Genomic DNA, 23,306 nt, shown 5'->3' with positions numbered 1-23,306 from the left:
CCTGGCCTTGGCCCATGCCCCTCCCCATGGGCAGTATGCCTGATGGCTGGGGCTGACAAAAAGGCAGTAAAGGACTAGGCTTTGGTGCTGACTTCTTGGAGATGAGGCTTTTAATGACATTACTGGCAGGTGTGGCAAAGTGCTGGCATCATTCTGACTGGTTTGGGATGCTGACCTCAAGGCAGAGGAATGCTGCCTGTGCTACACATTGTGATTATCACCTCCAAGGAGCCAGCTCACGAGGCACCACGTCTGTGGATATTTCCACTGCGTCCCTGCTACAGTATTCATGACAGCTCCCATTATGGGGCATTTTGAACCCCCTCAGGGATGGTGGGGGCAATCCCTCTGTGCTGCTGCCTGCAGACACAAACATCAGAGGTGATGGGTGAGGAGGCTGCAGGGAATCCCAGAATCACTATCTCTTTGAGAGATACCATGTACATGGCAGGGGGCTGGAACTAGATGATCCAAACGTCCTTTCCAACCCTTACTATTCTATGATTCTGTGTTCCTCAGTGCACAGCAAGGGTCCAGCAGGCATTATTTTCAGTACTTTTCTCTCTTATACAAGAAAGCAAGCTCTGGTGACAGATATGTGGAGCCTTCTGCATCTGAGCACTCAATGTGAAACTGATGCAGGGTCACGTTATTTTCCTCTCTCTTTTTTTTTTTTTTAATTCAAAGTTTCTTCTTCCTCTTTCTTCTTAAGGTCCTTTTGCCAGGAATGCCCAAAGATCAGGAAGACAGCACGTTTTTACCCACAGACCTCACCCTGAACGAGATTTTGTATTTCCGATGGCACATACATGTGTATTTTCCAAAAGCTTCTCTTGGGCGCGGGGGCTTACACAACACTTCTCATGATCAAATTCTGCTTTGCTTAAACCACCTGCAAAAATTGCTTGCATGCCATAGGAATACCTTGCAAGGAGGGTGAGAGCAGGCCCCCAGAAAAATGAAGAGTTTGTGCTGCTGTGTCCCTGAAGTTGAAGCACACTTGAGAGCGGGTGAGAGCTGTGTGGCAGCGGGGCAGGTCAGTGAGATGGGGGTGCTGAGCACAGAATCAGGCAAAGGTGACAGAGCTGGGACAGGCGGTGTAGGCTACTGACGTGGCAAAAGTATTGTGGCTTGTCACGTGTCACTGAGTAGCTGGTTGTGAAAGACACTGTTTAAACAAACTGCTGCGTACATTTCCATGCCAGTACCTGTCTGCCTGGATTCTTATTTTCAAAGGGAAGCCCTTAAGCATATTCAAATGAGTCATTACTTTTGGTCAGCATTGACACCAACTGGAAAATCTAAACATTATTGCCCTGTACATCCCCCGCACTCCAGAGATCACACAGGAGTTTCCTATATGGGTTGCATCCTATTTCTGCTCCATTCACAGTCTCTTTTTTTCTGTTTTCATCTGAGAGCTTTCTTGTTCTGCCAGGAAGGACTCTCCGATGCCTGCCAAACCTGTACATTTCTTTCCTTGTTGCAAAAGCACTTCTGTATAGTTGCTTATTGAGCAAATAGTGACTATGTGGCACTAGCAATTTGATTCTGTTAATTTTATACATCATGAGCAGTAGCTTGAAATGCTAATGCAGCTTTTGCAACCAGGAGTGAGTCCTCACCTCTGGGTGAGAAACCCTGAGTTGAAACCAGGGCCCACCAAAACCTTCATACCCATCTCTGCTTATTTATATTTGCCTGTAATAGGGTAACCGTACAGCATTGCATCCAGGCATTTCCCAAACATTGGAGGAATGTTACAGACATTCTTGGGCAGAAACTGCCTGACTTTGAAGCGAGTCAACTTGAGAGTAGTGGTTAGAGCTTCTAGTTAGCACATCCAGCACTTCTAAGAATAGCTGGAAGTGGCCACCTCTCAGAAAATAAGTTGATGAAATCTTCCAGCATTGCAAAGATCCCAGTGCTTCTCAGAGTAAGTCTGAAGGGTTCGAGTAAGTATGTGAAAGAGAAGTGGAGAAGGATGAGTGAGAGAGGAATCGCAGTGGCCATAGTGAGGGAAAAGGAAGCTGAACCCCTTGAGGGAAGAACAGTGTACCCAGTGACACAGAAGCCCTGGAGTGAGGGAGGACTTGGAGATGGTGAATAGAGAGGGACAAGAAGGGAGCACACAGTCATCCTGTGGAGAAGAGGAAGGCAGGAATGCATCTGGGATGTGCCAGGACTTTGACGGTGAGGCACTACAAGGTGTACAGCCTGGTATTTCTTTGCTTTGATTTAAGTAGAATAAAGACCATGTAGCTATTGGCTCTCTTTATACCACAGAGAAAGACAGAGCCTCCCTTCTTTGGAGATTACCTCTGCCACTCCTATCAGTATCTTGCTCAACAAGTCTCTAAGCCAGCAGCTGAAACAATTTTCCCTCCAACAATGAGCCACTCTTCATATTTCCAGTTTTGATGTAAAGAGAAATATGAAGACTGTGGAGCACGGGCTTTGGCAGGTCCCAGCAGCTACATTGAGACTTGCAGAGAGAAATCACCTTCCAAATAAGCAGCAATCAAGCACCAATCAAATAATCATCTTTCAAATAAGCAGCAGTTTCCACTGACAGAATGAAAATAGGGCTGCAATTACATGATAGCTGATAACAGCTTTATTGTTACATTTCCTTCCATTTCAAGAACAAATTTATAATTAAGAAATGTCACTTTTTGATATTCATGATTTGGGCAGCCTGGCAAATGTATAAGCAACAAGTGAGTGACTATTCAACACAAAATATTTTCAACACAAAAATATGTTCAGCACTTCCAACAGGAATTTCTTGTTCCTGGGAGCAAGCAGCCTAATGCTGCCAAGTAATTACCAAGACATCAGAAGCAAGAGGGTGTTAATGAAATTAAGAATGCCACATAAAGTGGAAGGTGATGTATTTATAAAGGAGATTTTAACTATTGCCTAAGAAGAACTGACCATGAGGTCTAGTGAAATTAATAATAAACTAAAATGTAATAATCCAGGGTGAAAGATCGTGGACTTCAGGGATAACATGAATTTCAGGTCTCAACTAGGGAGTTAATGAACTGTAAATCACAGGGAGGAAGGAAATACAATACAGAATACAGGCCTGTTTAAAGCAAACATGATGGCAAACTATTTCAGACAGGGTATTGCCAAGTGACAGAGAAGCAGGAAAGCTGATGGCAATGATGAGGTGTCATCTGGAATATTGGTCATCTATGTCAAAGAAAGATAAATTCCCATAGGAACCACTGCAGAGAAGGACTTCAAGAAAGGACACAAAACCCCACAGCATTTAAAGCCCACATTCCTGCTGCCCAACTTCAGGTACTTCACAAAGACACACAAATTAGGAGTATAGTCACTAGGGACTTCTGTAGTCAACGGGAAGAGATGGGCATCTCCAGTCATTCAGCCTACCTAAGTTCTGACTTGGCTCCTAAATTAGATGTTTTATTGAAACACTTTAAACTACACAGGAAGAATATTGCCCTAGGGAATTGGCATGGTGCTCTCAAAAACAAAGGCTTGAGAGAAAGGAACCAGCTGCTCCAAGAAGGGTAAACATCACAAAAGAGGTGAAGGTCAGGTTCATCGGCAGGACAAGCTGATAAATGCTGGGCACAAATAAACTGTTCTGAGAAACAGAAGGTTGATCTTTGCAAACAGCCTTCCACGGGGAATAAAAAACTTGGCTAGAATTAAATCGCAGCTGAACGAGTTCATTTAAGAGGTTATGTGATGAACATACCTGGAAGAGCAAACATTTGGACTGGCAGATACAGAAAGATCTCTTCTGATCCTCTGTGCTATGCTGTTTCATTTGGATTTGTTGTTACTGAATACAGCCAGAACTAATCCTTTATATCTGCATCAAAAGGGATGTCTTGCAAAATGATGTGTGTTTTGGTAAAGAATTATTGAAAGTTACCGCTGCCTTGCTGTTAATAGGCATCAAAGGGAAGGATGGCAAAATCTATTTCCTAGGACCAGAACTGCTCAAGAGGAAAAACGAGAAGAGCTACAGCACTGAGCGTCTGAGCTACCCTTGTGCTGCCTATCCCTGCAAACTGAGCAAAATGCTTGTGCTGCCCAGGTGAGGGAGGCCCACTCTCTTAAGAGGTGGGCAAGCACATGGCAAGGTGCTATTCAGAAGCAACAGAAACACCATAAACGTGCTTGTAGTTGTCACTGGCAAATATGGCGCGTGTGGCAGGGTGTGTAACTGTTGGCAAGTTAGGCCAAGTAAGTGTCCTTCCACTGCTTCTGCTGTTGCAGTAATGGAAAATCATTGCCCATAGGCCAGGCCCACAGGTTAAGGCTGAAGTGCTTGGGTCACCTGGCTAAAAATGCCCCAGCAATACAAACATGGACTATCAATTGCAGCTGTGTATTGCCAAATGAGGTGGCAGAGCACAGCCAAGTGCCTGGCAAAAAGCTAGAAAAGGACATGGGAGTGTGAGCCTGGAGGGGTTTTGGCTAAAGCATTGGCGAAAGTAAGATCTGGAGTATTGTCTCCTGATATTTAATCCTTCCTAATTTTCAGTGAAATGAGCCTCTACACACACTGCCTGAAAATAATGGGGCAGAAACAGAAATATCTGATTGCCCTACAAATGACACTGAATATTGGCTAACCAGTTTGGTCAACAGCATTTTAGTGCAATAGAAACATGTTTGCTAAGGGGAACGGATGTGTATTCCTCATTACTGTATCATATGCCAGGGTAAATGCTGTGTCACAGTCTTCTAATTCTATCCAACCCTGATATTTTGAAGCTAATTTGGAGGGATGGAAGTGATTAAAAATTTTAAGTTTAAACTTGAACCTGGATAGAAAAAAAAACACAACAAAACCTCATTTCAGAATAGCAGAAAACTGCTGACTTTCCTCAGTAATACTTAGGTCAACTTAGTGGTTGATATTAGGAAACCCAAAATTTTGCAAAACAGGCAGTGAACCAAGTGAAGCAAGACACAAACTGACAACATACGAGGCTTTAACAGGCACGAAATAGTTGCTTTTACAACACAATTTTACAATAGCACTGACATTCATTACTCAAAGTTGTTTTTCACTAAAGCCACACAAGAAACAGTAAGCTAGAGAAATCCAGCATCCCACACATTTTTTTTGTTCACCCTTTTTCTAGCAAAATCTTATTACCTATTGCAAAATGTTTGCAAGGGCTTTATGTTTGACAAAGAGACTCATCTTTCGTTTTCCATGGGGGCACAGTTGCTCTGTAATGCTGTTATTGTTAGGGATAATGTTTGTGGTCAGTTGCTATCGACAGTTACAGTCGAAGTTCAGGCAGCCAAATTTAGACATGAAATTAATAATTGCATATGTACCAGAGAGCTTAAGTATGAATTGTTTCTTCATGACTTACCAGGAAAAATTCTCACTGAGATCCAAGAAGTTTTGGCATGAATAAGTTGTGAATATGGAACAAAGGATCTGCCTCAAGAAAAGGAGGCAAGTATCAGTACAATATGGATAAAATCAACCAAAACATCTGAAGTATGAATGCAGCTGAACTCCCCTGCCATAGAAAGTCAGGGTGGTCTGTGACTGAGGATGTGCTCAGCTGCATAAAATATACAGTGTTTGATGAAGTCCACATACGTTGTACTGCAGAAATCAGTCATTTAAAGAGGACTGTAAATATGAAAAAAAGCATGAGCCATCATTCTTGTTATGTGCCGAGTACAATATATTCTTCTAGCACTGTGTATATTATATAAGCATGACTTTATGTAGGGCATTGAAAGGTTGGTACGTGTGACCATTAACCACGTAGCTGATTTGCATGGTCATGCCTCTGTCTCATCAGGCAGGCTTGCTAAATCCATCCACTCACCGTATATAATTGAACTTTCCAGATTGCTGTCTTTTCCCTTCAAATGTCTTCTGCATGTCCATACACTGAGGGCTACAGAAATAAGGGAAAACAATATGGGCTGCTTTCACATCACCTTAAAGCTCTGAGCTTCAGCCAGATGTAGGCACCAAGAGCTTTCCTCAGTGTCTGCAGTTACTCCTTCAGCTAAGACAAAACTTTCTCAGGCTCTAATAATAGTGACTCTAATACTGAGCCTCCTATCACATTTATAAAATAAAAAAAAATAAATGCTCTCACATTTTTAAAATAAAATTATTTATTTTGAACTTGGGGTTCTTGGGGTGTACTTGAATCACAACTGGTCAGGCTTCCAAAGTATAAGTAAGAAGAGGAGAGGTAAATGATGTAAGAAAACTGAAAGGACCTCCAGTCTTTATGCTATACAACTTTTGTTGCAATGTAATGCCCCTGAAATATTATAGTGGGAACTGCTTAGCCCTCCAATACGAGTTCCAGCAGTCAAAGGGAAAAAGCTGCAGCTCTTGGCTTTCCTCTCTGTATGCTTATTTGAAGTTTGTATCTTACTGTTGTCCAATAAAAAAATCATATCCCTTGCAATTGCTATCTCAGAAATGTCATTAATCACTCTGTAAGACCTGACTGGATACACCTTCATGTATGCCTGGAAATACCATGCATCCATCTAAGCACCTTCACAGTGAAGACCTGACATAAGCTTTCCCTTCCATCTTAGTCCTTCTCCCCAGATACAAGTCCAGGTGCAGAGGAAACGAATGAGTTGCCTTCACCTACAGGGCTGAGTAAAACCCCAACCAAGTATATACCTCTGTAGCAACTACGGCCAGAATGGAAGAGGGCTGTGGCTGTTAATTTGTTATGGGCAGATTTATTTTGGGCAGTGAGGCTACACATCAATGCTGACACCATTTAGAGCATTAAGTGTTCCAGAGTGAGGACCGTGGCACTGCTAACAAGTTCATACTCTGAAGGCCTATCAGTCCTGATAGGCCGCGAGAAGCACAGGTGTTACGGAGTATTTGTGCAGGGATTGCTTTAGCATAACCCATCTTCCAAGCTTTGGACTCTTTCTTGGTGCTGAGATCTTTTACGATTGTGAGAAACTTGACTGTGCAATACAAGGCAACCAGCATAAGCCTGGGATTCTCTTCTGTGTCTGAAGAGAGTTGTATCCTAAGGAGTAGCAGAAAGAAGAAAATCCAAAGGATTTTGTCTGCAAAGACAGCAAAACCGTCATGTCTAAAGAGGAAGAAAAAATACCCACATGAATCAAGGATCCACATAATTCCCTCATTTCTGACTTTCATTGTGTAAACAGAGTACATCTGGCCATGCCTCCAATTGTTTGTAAATAATGATGGTTTACATGTCTTTAAAATAAACTCTGACACACAAATACTTGCTAAGCCACATCTACTGAGTCAGTCACATACAGTCACATATGTATGTCCCTCTTTGCTGAAGTTCTTCATTAGACCTCTTCCTGGGGCCTCTGTTAGCAGGAAGCTGTCTATGCTCGAAGGCAGCCCTGCCATAGTGCAGCCGTGTGGCCTTGGATCAGCTCCATGAGAAAGCTCTAAGGAGCAATAGCAGCTTACCATTGGTCAGAAGCTGTGCTTACGCTGAAGCACTCTCCCCTGGTCCTTGCCTGAGTGATATTACAGATATGCCTGTGCCAGCCCCTATGTGTGCTGGTACAGATCCTGACCCATCTGCGATGATCTCGGATCCTTCAAATCACTGTGGGCTTCTCCAGTGACGACCAGACTGGTGGCTGGCTGGCGCCGGTATCGTAACTGAACCGGATTCTTACCCTAACTGGTAAGCCCTTCCTGGCTTTACCTCAGACCTCCTTGTCACTATGGTCACTTGGGTCACTGCTGGCTATCTGTACTGTTAGCTGAAACTAGTAACCACCACCAGACCTGCTTTTCTATTTTTGTTTGGTACTTTTGGGCTTCTCCTGCTTAGTAGGGAAGCCACTGCCATGCCTGCCTTGCTGTGACACTCCGTTCCCAGCTTGACTTGCCACTTCTTGAAACTTGTTTCTTTGAAGGATGCCACTTCTCATCTACAACTGTTATCATTGGTGCCAGTGGGATTGTGGCTTCCCTGACCGGCGCAAGCCAGACGATAGGTACACAGATTGCCAGCACCACATTACTCTTCTTCTAACCAAAGATTTTTGATAGAAAGGTGTCTTGAGCCAGCCTACTGGTGCCATGCATTCCTGCCAGTAGCATAAATCATGACAGTGGGCAAGAAGTCAGCAAGTGAGACAAAGAGTCTGCTCTGTCACAGAGAGATGGCAAAACTAAGCAGTGATATGCAACTCTTCTTGTGCGATCTCACTGATCTCTTGGTCAGATATCCAGGGAATCTGAGCAGCCTGGAGACTTGTGCATTTCAGAAGCCCAAATGTTGTGGTTTAAGCCCAGCTGGCAACCCAGAACCAAGCAGCCGCTCGCTCACTCCCCTCAATTCCTCCCCCCGCTCCTGGAGGGATGGGGAGGAGAATCAAAAGAATGTAACTCCCATTGGCTGAGATAAGAACAGTCCAGTAACTAAGGTATAAGACAAACCACTGCTGCTACCACCAATAATAATAAGGAAAATAACAAGGGAAGAGAACACAACCACTCACCACCTGCTGACCAATACCCAGGTAGAGCCAAGCAGTGATCTAGCCCTTTCGGGTAACTGCCCCCGGTTTATATACGGGGTATGACATGCTGTGGTATGGAATACCTCTTTGGCTAGTTTGGGTCAGGTATCCTGTCTCTGCTTCCTCCCAGGTTCCCCTCCTCCCTGGCAGACCATGAGACTCAGAAAGTCCTTGGTCAGAGTAAACATTACTGAGCAACAACTAAAACCACCGGTGTTATCAGCGCTGTTCCCAGGCTGAAAGTCAAAACCACAGTGCTGCACCAGCTACAAAGAAGGAGAAAAATGACTACTACTGCTGAACCCAGGACACCAAGTGAAATTCAAAGTGGTCACATTTCCGAAGCAGTCACGACTTCTCTGGTCACCTTTTATAATTTTTTTTGGTTGTCCAAGTCTGACAACACCTTTCTGTGCTTTGGCAGTTGCTTTTTCCACCTTAAATGCAACATTCTCTCCCTCTCCAGGGCTTTACCTCCACCTGTCCTGGTGATACGTCTCCATAGAATCACGGTTTGGGTTGGAAGGGACCTTACATCTCATCCAGTTCCAACCCCCCTGCCATGGGCAGGGACACCTTCCACTAGACCAGGTTGCTCCAAGCCCCATCCGACCTGGTCCTGAACGCTGTCAGAGACAGGGCAGCCACAGCTTCTTGGGGCAACCTGTTCCAGTGTCTCACCACTCTCACTGTAAACTTCTTCCCCGTATCTGATATAAATCCATGCTCTGTCAATTTAAAGCCATTCTTCCTTGTCCTGTCACTAAATGCCCTTGTGAAAAGTCCTTCTCCAGGTTTCTTGTAGGCCTCCATTAGGTACTGGAAGGCTGCTGTAAGGTCTCCCCAGAGACTTCTCTTTTCCAGGCTGAACAAGCCCAGCTCCCTTTCCTTGTCTTCACAGGAGAAGCTTCACCCTTTCAGTTCTTCCAATTCCACCACGAATTAATACTGTGGCTGTCGCACCTGCCTGCTACAAGACACCTGGACTACCACATGTACGTGCACAGTTCTGCACATTGTTCAGACTGTCACACCTGCAAGGAGTTCACCATTAAATCTAATCCCTCACCAACAGCCTCAAACAGCACTGCTGTGAGATGGGGCTACCAGCATGAAGGAAACGACTGCAGTTCAGTCCAGGCCAGACAGCTTGCACCTCTGCCATTAATCGATGTATTAAGAGAGCCAGCACACAGGAAATGGTTAGGACATGGCTGACTTCACTAAAATGGTATTGGTATCTTGTACTGCAAATACTCCCACCATATAAGTTTGCTTGGCTGCTGTTAGGTGTTGTAGAGTACCCAACATAGTTCCCTGGTTTTAGTAACTTGCGTACCAAAGCGTACAGTTATGCCTTCTGTATTTAATTGCAAGTCCTTGTCCTCCACCCGCTTACCTGGAAGGCTGTCCTTTGCTCTAACATTTCATCATGAAGAAAACCCAGTGGCTTTGAGACATCCATGTGTTGCCCTATACACATGTGGTATGGACTGACTTCTGTCTCTTTTTGGCTCTTTACTAGGATGCCAGAACTGGCTAGACCTTTTCAGCAACTTGACTCTCCCATGCTCAGTGAACTGTTCATCAGGAGGGTCTTACTCTACAGCAATGCTCCACCAGTGCCCACATGTATTACAGTCAACAGCTACTGCTTCCCCAATAAACGCTACTAGTGTTTCCTTACTCAGCATGCACAAACAGGTCATTAAACCCCACTTCCTTCATTTTTCATGTAGCATTTATACAGAATTGTTATGAAAGTTCACCTTCCTGGAAGTCAGTGTAAATGTATTTCGTATGCAAAAGAATTCCGTGTAATTGCTATTAAGTCTTATGTAACTTTCCAGCATGTTCCGCAAAGTTGTCTTCCCTCTGATCAACACCACAGTACTTGTGGCCCACATTCATAAACATTCACATTTCAGAAATGCTATAAACAAATCTCTTTTCGATCGATAGGAATGTTATTTTTACTTGAAGATCGGAAAACAGTAAAAAAAAAAAATCAATTTTGCATTAAAAATGAAACCACTTGGACCTGAAGTACCAGTCTCTACACTGGAAGATGTAACTAACACATGACAACAAAACCCGTTTATGTGCGTGGAAGAAAACCTGCTGTGCGCAGACCAGCTCAGTCCCGCGTGTTGTGAAGCAAGGGGGGCGCAGCTGACTCCTGAGGGCACTTCTCACGAGCCCTACATCGCGACCAGCGCCAAGGCAGCCCCGTACCCCTACAGTGCTCCCCCGACAAACCGATCCAACAGTGCCCGCTGCCACCGCCGGACACGGCACGAGCCCCGGCACAACAGACCGGCACGTACGTCCCTGGCATCCCCCGCCCAGGAGACAGCTCGGTACTCCACATGCCCAGAAGGGCGCCAGCGCGGGGACACTCAATCGCACCGCCCCTCTGCCCCGCGCCTGCCCCCGAAGCCATCCCCCTACCCCCAAGCGTCACCGAGCTCGGTGCGGGCTGCGGAGGCCGCTGCCAGCTCCCAAGGCCGCGGCACAGCGCTGGCCAGACCGGGCCGGGCCACACTGCTACTGCTACTGCTACTGCTACTACCACTACTACCACTACCACTACCACTACCTCTACTACCGCCACCGCCACCGCCACACCCGTGCGCTGGCGGCCAACCCCGCCGTTCCCAGCATACACTGCGGCGTGCTCCGCCAAGCGCCAATGACGTCCCCATCCCGCCACCGGGCGGCAGCGCGGTGGCGTCACGGTCTCACGCAACGAGTCACCCGCGCGTGTCGCAACGCCCAGCCATTGGTGGAGGCAACGGCGCGTCTCGTGGTCCCGCCCCCGCATTGCGGCCGGCTATAAAAGCGGCTCCGGCACCCGCTCCGCGCCTTTAGCCCCGGGTGTCTGAGAGGAGAAAGATGCATCGACTCCGCTCACGGGCCTCCACGGGGATTTCTGCCTTCGCCGCCGATTCGTCTTCCGCCTGCTTTCGCCAATCACCCCCGCTGCCCCGGACCGCGAAGTCAACCTCGCAGAGGCGTTGGAGTAAAAAGCGATCCTGCTCTTCTATCGGCTGATTGTCGCTGATTCCCGGGCGGGGGGGAGCAGAGAGACGGAGACCCGGAGAGGGGCCGCGGGAGCCGAGCTGAGCGCCGCTGCGACCATGCCTAAGCCTAAGAAGCGGGGGAGCAACCACCAGCGCGGGGCCGGTGAGTGTGGCCGGGCCGCGGGTGGGGACTCGGGGCTGGCGGGGGCTCGGGGAAGGCGGCCTTGCCGGGTGGGGAGTTCACGCGCCGTTTCCTGTGGCCGCTGTCGGGGGAAGGGAGGCGGCCTTTGCCGGAGTGAGGGGCCGCGGCCGGATGGGCTCCCCGGCTCCCTGCAGGACCAGCGGAGAAGCGGCAGGACGGGCGGGCGCGGCCGCTGGGCGCGACGGAGCTGGAGCCCGGCACGGGCCGGGCGGCGCCGCCAGGGTGACAGGAGCCGACCCCGAAACCGCCACCTCACGCCGCTTGCGCGCATGCGCCCGGCGGCGCGGGCGGCCCCGGGGTGGCGGCGGCCAGCGGCTGTGCCTGGCGCCGCCGGCGACCAGCGGGGCTCTGGGGACCGCGGCCGGCGCCGGGCCCGCCGGGGCCTCCCGACAGCCGCGGTCGCGGGTGTTGCATGGCCAGAGGCCCTAGGGCAGCCCGGGGAGGCCGGGCGCGCGGGGGGCTGGAGCTCGTCCTCGGCACGCACAGCCTTCCGTGTCAGCGTTGCTGCACGGCCGGCAGCGTGGGCCCTTCCGGGGCGGGGGGACAGGACAGCTGGTGCTGTCATTCCGGTGTCCCTGGTGTGGCTGCATGTCAGCGTATTGTGCTCTGAAAGGCTGCAGGGTCCTTAAAAGCAAAAAACAAAACAACACATCTTCTTAGCCTGAAAGAGGGTATTATAAAAGAAACAGTGTTCGTACAGTCTGGAATCCATGCGGCCAGGGTGCTGATGCCAGAGCAAAACAAAGGTTTTGTGGAGTTGGTGAGAAGTTTCACTTTAGCCTACCATAGCTGTGAGCAGAATGTGTTTCTAGTATCAAATGTTTAGGAAATGAGCAATTCACTGGGTCTTTCTGCAGCTGCTTTTGTTTTAGTTCGTGAAGGGCTGGAAACCAGAAAGTGGCCATGCCAGGTCTCTGAGCTTGCAAGTTTTTTCATCCATGCATTGGCTAGTGTTTTCCTTTGTAACTACAGGAAACATCAAAGGTTATGATCAGTGGTACAAGCAGGTGGTTTATGGCTAAGAGCTGCAAAACCTCTGGAGTACAGATTTAACTTGGACAGTGATTAACTTGAGGTTGATTCTGGCTGGGTGAAAATGGGGCTTTGGGGGGTTTTGGTAGTCAGGAAACCTGCCCAAAGCTGGCAAGCACTTTGCAGTGCCTTGTTAAATAATTTAGAATCATTTGAACCACAAAAAAATAGGTGGAAGAGCAGAATCCCAGGGTTTGTAAATGGCATTTGGGAGCTGTTGGAGAAATAGCAGTGAAACTATTTTGCTAATCAACCATAGATGCAAGTTAAGGGCTAGGCTAGGACAGCGGTTGAAATTACAGTGTTTTCCGGTTGAACTCTTAATCTTGTAACAATAAGATACAGGTATGAAAAGTTGTAGAGATGAGCATTGGTAAAAATAATACTGCTTTCTTTAAAAGGACTGAAGTTACTGAACTGAGGCCTTCTTGGTGCTGAGAGGGGACAACTTTTCTCCCCTATTGAAGCATTTAATGCTCTGGCTTGTATTTGCAATTCAGCTGGCTATAGGGTTGGACATTGCTTATCCTGCACATATTACACTTAATCATGTAAATTCTGCAGTGAACTGGGTAATGTATAACTTACCGTGGCCTGAAGTCTCTCTAAGTTGAAAAATAAGATTATATAGCAATTTTTACATAGCTTTTCCTAACAGTTTTTAAAGCACAGTCACAGGGAATTGCATTAACTTGAAGTTGACTGTAGAAGGATCCTAAATCTAGAGTTAGGAGTTCTACCAATACATTGAAAATGATCTTCCAGAACAGAGCCAACTAAATCTTCAGGTCAGGTGGGAGTGAGAGAACCATCAGAGGAAGAATATGTGCTTTCCATGAATGGGTCAGGGAGAGTGAGTCTGTTGGGAGGGTTGAATTCTACTTTTGGTGTTCAGATATGCCTTTTCCATGTGAAAAAAATGACCAAACTATTGTATTTATCTTTCCTTAAGGCGGTCAGCCCAGAAGTGTGCAGCCTTTTAGTGATGAAGATGCTTCAATTGAAACTATGAGCCACTGCAGTGGCTTCAGTGATCCTGCTAGCTTCACTGAGGATGGTATATTTTTCTTTTGTACCTATTCATCTGTTCAAAACCATAAAATCTTAATTGACTTAGCAGTTTATGTACTAGACTGTAAGTAGCAGTAGCACAATAATGGCATGATTGTTAATTTAATGGTTGTTGTTTTTGTTTGGCAAGCATATACTCCAGGTTTCATGACCCTCTCCTGAAACTATTAGGCTTTTTTCTATTAAAATTATACAAGACTAACTTTTGGAGACAGTAAGAATTATAAAGTATTGATAAGGTATTGATTTTAGGTATTAGGTATTAACATAGTTGAGGTGTAAGAACTGCAGAAGAATTTGAGATGGAAAGATTTGCCTGTTTTGAACTAGATTTATGCTTTATCTTCTACCATCTCTGAAACTTGGGCTGCTGTTAAGGCCTTTTTTGGGAAGAAGGGACCTGAAAGCCTCCAACAGTAGCATAAGGCAGGGAGGCTTCACTGTGAATGCTTGCTGCTCTTAACGGAGCTGCTGTCGCAGAGACATCTGAAGCGATGGCAGATGGGGCAGGCTGCTTAGGGAGTACTTACTCGCTGTATCAACAGTGAACACCCTGCTCTATTTCAGGGGTAGATGTAGTGTATTGCATGCAAATGTGTTGCTGACAGGGTTGGCAGATGGGTGTCAGTTGTAGCAAATTATGTAACAGATGATTAGCTTCATTCCTGGCACATCTAAGAAGCAGGTATAGAAACACCACAGATGTATCAATAGATCAATTTTTATGAAATTATTTTAAGGGGCAGTTTGTTGTAGGTATAACACCATTCTGTAGTTATTTATGTTAAATTGCTTTTTTTTAATTAGTATTAAAAGTATTAACTGTTGGATGCTACTCTGTCCACTAATAAAATGTGTGGAACTAAATTATTTTATCTGGATTAGGGCCTGAAATTGATGAAGAAGCCACTCAAGAAGACTTAGAATACAAATTGAAGGGATTTATTGATCTTACATTGGACAAGAGGTATAGTATGCTTTGAAGAAATGTTCATATATTGCTTACTGGTTTCCTCTGATTATGATAAGGGAAATACGCATCAAACTTCTTTATATGCTTACTGAAATGACAATTATTTCATGCTGGGGAGGACTGGCTTTTCTTCTGGATCTGAAAAGATCTTTTTCCCTCCAGAGTTTTTGGATAAGTGAGAGTCAGACTTCCCTTTCCTAATAGCTTGAAGCAGAGGGACTTTTATTTCTAGTCTAGTATACTGTTGTGAGTTCTATCTCCAATCTTAAGTCTTTATCCTTGAGGGAAGGAGGCAATTCATAGCATCTAATACTTGATGGTGCTTCTGTGGGTTACTGTATTTGACTGTATCCAATAGAAGAGACTACCGTAAAAAACAAAGGCTGAGCTTTAACTGATGTATGCTGATTTCAGGATGTCTTTCTTCTCTCTTCTAACAGTGCAAAGACAAGACAAGCAGCTCTTGAAAGCCTGAAAAATGCTTTTTCTTCTAAAATACTGTATGAATTTATCATGGAAAGGAGAATGACACTAACTGATAGCATTGAACGCTGCATAAAGAAAGGTAATAACATGCTTGCTATTAGAAGGCAATAATCCTTATGAAATAGCTCATTGTTTCAAAGGAATCAAGACTGTGAGGCTTCTCTAGTACTTTAGAGTGCTTAATAATTTAGTTATGTAACAGTCCTTTTTCTTATTTCATTTAGATGTCACATTTTACACCACCTAGAAAATTAAATTATCTTCTGGCTGTTGGCTTCTGCATTTCCTTTTGAAAGTTTTCAGACTATTATTTTTAAAGGGTTAAAGGATGGAAGCAATGCAGAAGGAGATCACTCATCATAGTATGTTACTCTCTAGGTAAGAGTGATGAACAGTGTGCAGCTGCTGGACTGGCATGTCTTCTGTGTGTGCAGATGGGGTCAGGAATTGAAAGTGAAGAGATTTTTAAGACCCTTGGTCCAGTTCTAAAGAAGATTGTCTGTGATGGAACAGCAAGCATACAAGCCAGACAAGCTGTAAGTATGAAATGTTTATTTGCCAGGCAGGGACAGAGGGCAGTTTTTGATCAGCTCACTATTGTGTAATCCAGACTAAAGGCTATTACACAAGTGTAAACTCATACTGTTGAGATATACTCTGAATGAGCCATAGCAGTTCTCACTGACTTAGGAAGTTCCGCATAAAAGTTGACTGTCATCCTCTTCTTCAACCTAGGAATTTCATTAAAGAACTGCTAGATCTAGTACTTTTGTGTCAAGTGTCTGCACTCATTATGTTGCAGTCTCCTTACTGCAGTTCTGAGGGCTGATGTTGAAGGCCTATAGGAGGAAAAAAAAGTTTTTCCACTGACTGTTATATCCTTCTTGTATTAATTTTAATTTCTTTAACTGCAGAGAAATGTTACTTATGCAAATAAATTTACATATGATAAAATTACATATAGCATATCTAGAAGTAAGTTGATACATTTGTCCTACCAAAGTATTTTGCCCAGTCATCTCACTTGTGCATCAGCAGTATACTTGAAATATTGACTGAAGACAGTCTAAAGCTCTTGCTAATATTTTCTTAAACTTTATAGTTATAAGTGATACTCTCCAGTTTGCCTTTATTATTACATAGCTGGCTACTTCTGTTGTACTCAAGCTGTGTTACAACAGATACTATCAGCTGGAAGAGGAGGAAGTCTTAGTTCAACAGCAGTTATTTTTGCAAGCAAACAAAAGCTATTGAAGCTTCTCCTATTTCAAGTGTAGTTTTGAGTCCTGTGTGGTTAGTGCAAACATCACTTTCAAACACTTTTGTCCTACTCTTTGTAGGAGGACACAGAGTAGAATATGGGGGATAGGGAAGAGATGAGTGGGACCTTGCAGCAATAGTTGGAAATTTCCAGGAATGGTTCTTGGAGTCCAGTGTTTTCATGCCATTTAATTATAAGAGAGAGCAGAAAAGGGAAAGTACTTTCACACAGTTGTGAATAAATGTGTTCATTACCAATTATCAGCATAATTTCTGCTAGCTTGATCCTAGTGGGATTTAAAATAATTGGGTGAAAGGAGTGCTACATGTTGCTTTATGTAAATTATATTAACTAAACCAGCATGAAAAGTAAAGGCTTGTGAGTAGCATCTGTTATAAAATCATCCTGAGAGTACACAGGAACTATGAGCTAACTACTGCAAAGAGGCTGAATTAAACAGTGTTGAAGACTTGTACTCTGCTAAGGTCTTAATCTCAAGTTTTAGTTGCTCTGGATGTTAAATTTCAAAGGTCAAAGTTTTGTCAACAATAAGGTTAATGTCAAATAATACTGACTTTTTTTCTTTCGTGTCTAGTGTGCAACCTGCTTGGGGATTTGCTGTTTCATTGTCACTGATGACATTACGGTGAGGAGTTAATACTTTTTTGTTTTTCTTTTTAATGCATTTACAATACAAAAATGTGTGAATCTTAAACCATTGCTGTTACTTTTTTCCTCTGTTCAGGAGCTGTACTCTACCATGGAGTGCCTGGAAAACATCTTCACAAAGGCCTATCAGAGAGATAGAGACACTAATGGTGTATCGAGTACACATAACACCGTGCTTCACATCAGTGCTCTCTTAGCGTGGACACTGTTGTTGACCATTTGTCCAATGAATGAAGTGAAGAAGAAAATAGAAATGTGAGTGTCTATCCTGGAAAACAAAATTTGTAATGACTTTTTATATGCAGTGAAGCAGGGTCAACAAAACTTACATCTTAATGAAATGTGACTTTGTCCTTAGGCACTTGCATAAACTTCCAAGTCTGCTGTCTTGTGATGATCTCAACATGAGAATAGCTGCTGGAGAAACACTAGCCCTTCTGTTTGAACTAGCACGCGAAACAGATGCTGTAAGTAGATGTCAGCAGCTCCGTCTTCTTGCACTGGGATGATAAGGCATATTACTTAACCTGTGTTGCATAGCACCCTAGATTTCAACAAGTGGCAGATAATTTGCTGGTTTATGTTCTTTATAGTGAGGCTGCCCAAATCTAAGTGGGTATAGCCGTGTTTCACAGCTATTTAGCTAGCATTTTTATACCAATTTCCACATTGAAAAACAGGGCCAGTATAACAAAACACATCAAACAGTACTGAAGAGCAATTAGAAATGTGGCATGTAAGCTTTAAAATGCAAATCCAGTGCCAGCTTTTAAGAAAAATAACAAAAAAATACAACCAAAAAACCCAAACAAAAAAAAAAAAGCCCTGGAGACATCCCAGGCTAAAACTCATTAGACACTTGGGCAATAAAGTTCCAGTGATTCAAAACCTGCACAGTTCTGCACCCACAGCTAAAAATATATTCTTCAGTAGAAATCGTGTTGACTTCCAGTATTGTGTTTTCAGTATTCTTATTTAGGTACCTTGAAAAGCAGAAATAGTATTGCATGATGGTTTCATAGCATTTGTGACAATTTTAGTCAGTTGGGACTATAAGGGGGAAGATTTTTAAAGGAGTCGCATGGCTAAGCATACCTTTACATTCTTCAATATGTCTTAACTGGTTTTTGAACTGTTTTATTGTCAGCAGTGAAGGAAACAGCCTCTACTTACTCCCATGGCACAGTGTGAGAGAGTTGCCTGAGTGGTTTCTAGCTTGAACAAGCTGGGTTTTGCCAGAACACTGTCCAAAGTGAAATGATAACTCCAGTTGAGTCAGGATATGTGGCACGCTTAACACTGCATAATCTGAAACAATATGCTGAGATCTGTTACAGTTGCAGACAGCAGGGATTTGGGTCTTTTGGCTATGGAAGCCAACTTTGAAAGGTAACAAAAATAAGAGAGATGGAAACTGATCCGTTACTTGGTCACACTGACTGCAAGTAACTAAAACCTTAAAATGCATTAATAAATGAGTCTTGCATTCAGCAAAAATATCTTGGGTTCCACTGAGGAAATGTCTCTGTAATCATTGCAAAGTATTCTCTTTGGATCCTTAACAGTCAGCACAGATTACAAATGCTTACTGTGTTTTGCCTTTGACCAGTTTATTTCAAAAAGCATGCAGTAAACTCAGCCTGGTGAATAGACATGACAACATTCAGATTAAAATAAAAAAAACACTGTACCCAGCACTGAAGGAGCTGTACTATTTCATGTGGCTCTGGCTACCAGGATAGATAGAGCTTGGTGGTGGCCTACTTGGTAAAGTGGATGCTGTGACTTTGTTCTTACTGGCTTAAATGCTGCAAATGGAACAGCAGGAAGTTAGTGCCATCTTGGTGTCTTTAAATAACAAAGTAACATGTAGGGATCTAGGTGCCCAGAATTTGGGGAGATCCATCTTCCTATTTGCAGGGGAAGATGTTGAGGCCAGAAGCTCAAGTGTTTTGTTATGTTTTTTTTTCTTTCCTTTCACTAGGATTTCTTTTATGAAGACATGGAACTTCTAACAGAAAAACTAAGAGCTCTGGCTACTGATGGAAACAAGCACCGAGCCAAAGTAGATAAGAGAAAGCAGCGATCTGTTTTCAGAGATGTGCTACGAGCTGTTGAGGTGATTCTTTGGTCTTTCTTTAAATGTCTGGATCTTAACTGTGCAGTGTACAATCTAATGAAAATGGTTTTATTATTAAATAGAATTGCTGTTTCAGTAAGAGCAACAGAAACAAACTATTTTAAATGATACTTCAAATTCTGATTACTTTATTCTGCATTTCTAAAAAAGTAGTTATATTTCATGTAAGTTTTTTATTTTGCTTCAAGCTTGACTCCATGTTTCTTTCAAGAAGGTTAAACATTATACTGTAAATACTAAATTCTTATTTTATTCCATGAGCAGATTTGTTTTCCATAGAAGACTTTGTAGGACATCCAAATCAGTGTCCTGAATTCTGTAAAAAGGTTCATTCTAAAATCTGCTACTGAACTGCTGTGCATAATAAACAAAAAAACAACTTGGTAGTAAAATACATTTCCAACTGGCACCTGTCAGGGGCTGAAGAAGGAAGGCAGGGGAAAGGTGGATTGTCACTGTCCTAATTGTTGTGCTGTAATCTTTCGGCTTTCCATATCCAAAGTAAGAGAACAATATGCAAAGCAGGACTTCCAAAATTTCTGGTTAGCAAGGTGTTTTAGAGGCTTCACTGTCAAATTTCTGTCACTTCAGTGGGTTGTTATTTTACACCTCTCAATAGATTTTTGTTTTTTTTTCCTTGCCAGATAATTGCTTCTTACATAGTTGTATTGGTAAGACCAACTAAATATTAGTTGACATTCAAAACAGTTGACCTCTCGGAAGCTAAAGAGGAGGCTTTGAAGAGATTCCGAGTCACTTTTGAGATCTGCCTGTAGAAGATGTCACAAATGTAGCTCACAGCACCTGAAAAGTGGGGACTAAATGAGGTTTACAGACAGACTTCAAGGTCACTGCTGAACTCAGAACTGGCTTTTCTGGAGATTCTGGAGTCCAATTCTTAAGCTCACTTTAAAGATGAAAGTCAAGTGTTCTTTCTTTAAAATGCTTTCTGAGTTGAAGAATGTCAGCTTCAAGTCTTACATGAGATTTAACTTTAGGTTAAACTCATCAGTTTATGAATAAATACAGTGTTTATATATATGTATTATTTTGAAGGTTATTAAAATTATACATGTTGTTTCCTTTACTTTTGAATAGGAGCGTGACTTCCCTACAGAGATGGTTAAGTTTGGACCTGAGCGTATGTATATTGACTGCTGGGTTAAAAAACAAACTTATGATACCTTCAAGGATATTCTGGGGTCTGGGATGCAGTATCATTTACAGGTGAGCTGCTGTTTGATGCATGCTCAGACTGTTGTTCTCTGTCTGGCTTCTTTGTAGCAGTTTGGTCTGAATTATGAAGTCATGAGTAGAACTTGGTGGAATGATGAGCTTTGCATTAGAAGTGTTAAAAGACAGCACTTACAAAATGAACTAGAGCTTTTTCTGAGTTGTAGCCTGAGTGTGCTGTGGGTTAGCAATTAGAAGATTTCTCTAAGAAGTAAGATACTTGAGCTGAATACCTTCTTAGCTTCAGGGGTTTTCCTGAATCTGTGCTTTCAGCAGTGCTGTAGTTGACCGGCTGTTAAAGAGCTACATGCCTCCACCCTTCCTGGTCAAGCCTGTGAAAAGGAATGCAAAGTTTTAGTCTAAAGTGATGAACACAACTTGCAGCCCAATGATGACAGCATTCCAGAAGGGAAAGAATAAGTCCTTATTTGTTCACTAGTCATCTATTCAGATAGGTAACAGAAACAGGAATTGTAGCTTGGGGTATATGCACCGAAATTGCTATGATAGTCATGGGGTTAAAATCTTCAGTCCGGTGCCAGCTGATTTTCAAGGTGACTGAGGGAGCCCAGGCATGTGACAGCTTCTTCAGTTTTTAAAATACATTTACAGCCAGATACTTTAAAATTGCTGTGTTGTGAAACCATACAGATCTGTGTCCCACTGCCTGATCTTGTATAGACAGTGTCATAGAACAGTGTCTTCATTTTCAAGGACAAAAAAATCCATAGGGGGGACGACCTGTTTCTGTCTCAAGAGGGCAGTTGTAGTTGTTAGCCTTTTTCTGATTAAAGGAAGTGTTCCCTGGCTTAATTGCAAAAGTTACTAAGATCTGTGTCAGACTGCTGCAATTTCTTACTGTAATACTTGATATTTAACAGTAGTCATCTTTGGAGACTTGATAACCAGGGGAGAAACTGATTGTTTGATGTGTTTCTTGTTTAGTCAAATGACTTTCTTCGGAATGTGTTTGAGCTTGGTCCACCAGTAATGGTAGATGCTGCAACTCTTAAAACAATGAAGATATCCCGTTTTGAAAGGGTAGGTGCTTGCACTTTAATATTGATACATTAATATATTTCTCCTAAATTAAATGGTATTCCAAACATGCGGTTGAGAAGCTGTCATATTTAAGGTGTCACTTTAGAACTAAGTGTTCTATCTTATCCTGAATGAAACCAAACCTTGCTTTTGTGGGTGTCTTTGAGCTCTTATTTTAGCTCTTCCACTGAGCATGTGTCTGCTACTGCTTTTTCTTCCAAGGAGGTCTGGAGGTTGATGTGCTTCCTGACTGGTATCAGATTCGTGCTCTCTGCGTGTGCAGCTAGGGCTCTAAGGAAAGCCATAGGATTTTGGGCAGGGACCTACAGGAAGCTGTAGAAACCAGGTCTTACTGAAGACAGTCGCAAACTTCGCAGTGTGAAGGGGACACTGGCAGGATGATGGTTTTGTTCTGTTCGTTGTGAATGTACTTATCCTGTACGAACCATTTGTGAAATGGTGCTGCCAAATTTAATTGGGGGGCAGACTTAATCTACGTTGTGCCTCTGTGTGATGTTCAGCGCTGACTGGCTTCAGGATTGCTCCTAGCTCAGGCTTTCTTACACAGTCCAAGTTTCTTTTAAATGTGTACATATTGAAATGAATCTGTCTTTGGTGCACAAAGATACTATAAATTTCAGAAGGCCTACCAATTTTTTCAAAGATTAATAAAAATTTATTTCAAGGTGCTTCTTAAGATGAAAAACAATGTACATAAGCTTTTTAATATCTGCTATTAATGTTTTCCTTTTATTTTGTAGCACTTGTACAACTCTGCAGCATTCAAGGCTCGGACAAAGGCTAGAAGTAAATGTCGTGATAAAAGAGCAGACGTGGGAGAGTTTTTCTAGATCTCCTTTTCCATGGCTTTCAATATTCATAATTGAAATGTATTTTTAACTTTTAAATGATTTTTTTATTTCTGTAGTCTGCACTTGTGCACAGAGATGTTGTATAAAGTCTGTAAATATAATGCATGTTGTTGCTTAGTTGCATATACACTGTACATAGATGGGTGTAAGATGGGGTGCAGGGATACGTTGTAACACTTGCATTAGACGCAACTTGCTCCAAAGTCTGAATATGCTGTTACTGAACTGTTCAGTGGGGTGGGCAACTGTAGTCAAATGCCATGTGTCAGATAGGATTCCTTACTTCACATCAAGGCAAACTAAATGAGTTCATTGGCCAAGTGTTCTGGTAAGAATGTGCTAACCTCAAAAGATGAACTTGCTCATGTGAAGTTAATTTGGTAGCTTTTTAAACTCCTCTGGCTGGCAGGTAGACAAATTTCTGCATAGTGTGACTATCCTGTGAAGTTCCATTACCTTCACTTACAGTGAAGTACTAAATGAGAAGTACTTGCCTCAATGTAAAATAAACCCAAGATTCTTATGCTCTGAAATTGGAAGTTTAATTTTTGGAATAAAATTGTTTCTTGTTGCTTGCTTTCTGTGTAAAAGTGATTACTACACGAATGAAAACTGAACACTAGCAACACCCAGAAGTTGAAACAGATGGGTTTATTTGCCTGTTCAGCAATGTGGTTGGGTTAGTCTCCATGCTTTAGTTGCTGCCTTGCTGAGTTCTGAAGGTGTCTGATCAACATAGGGTCTGTCATGACATTTCTCATGGTGAAA

The 23,306-nt window shown here is 43.2% G+C and overlaps 1 protein-coding gene across 2 annotated transcripts; it reads left to right on the top strand.

Annotated features, from left to right (window-relative positions):
- Window positions 1–11,388: 11,388 nt before the first annotated feature.
- IFRD1 (interferon related developmental regulator 1) lies at window positions 11,389–23,115 on the top strand. Of its 2 annotated transcripts, XM_061467708.1 has the most exons (12): window positions 11,389–11,721; window positions 13,745–13,849; window positions 14,749–14,830; window positions 15,277–15,401; window positions 15,701–15,858; window positions 17,179–17,229; window positions 17,329–17,507; window positions 17,611–17,719; window positions 19,237–19,371; window positions 20,491–20,619; window positions 21,571–21,666; window positions 22,428–23,115. In XM_061467708.1, the coding sequence occupies exons 1-12, from the start codon at window positions 11,676–11,678 to the stop codon at window positions 22,515–22,517; spliced, it is 1,305 nt and encodes a 434-aa protein (XP_061323692.1). In that variant the 5' UTR covers window positions 11,389–11,675; the 3' UTR covers window positions 22,518–23,115. The 2 variants fall into 2 exon arrangements, with proteins under 2 accessions (XP_061323692.1, XP_061323693.1); XM_061467709.1 differs by lacking the exon at window positions 17,179–17,229.
- Window positions 23,116–23,306: the final 191 nt, after the last annotated feature.

This window comes from Pezoporus flaviventris, unplaced genomic scaffold (genome assembly GCF_033815535.1).
Source record: "Pezoporus flaviventris isolate CSIRO_AGI_PZ_B2104156 unplaced genomic scaffold, CSIRO_AGI_Pfla_v1 ptg000045l, whole genome shotgun sequence".
NCBI lineage: Eukaryota > Metazoa > Chordata > Aves > Psittaciformes > Psittacidae > Pezoporus > Pezoporus flaviventris.
This window is presented reverse-complemented; position numbering and strand designations above follow the sequence as displayed.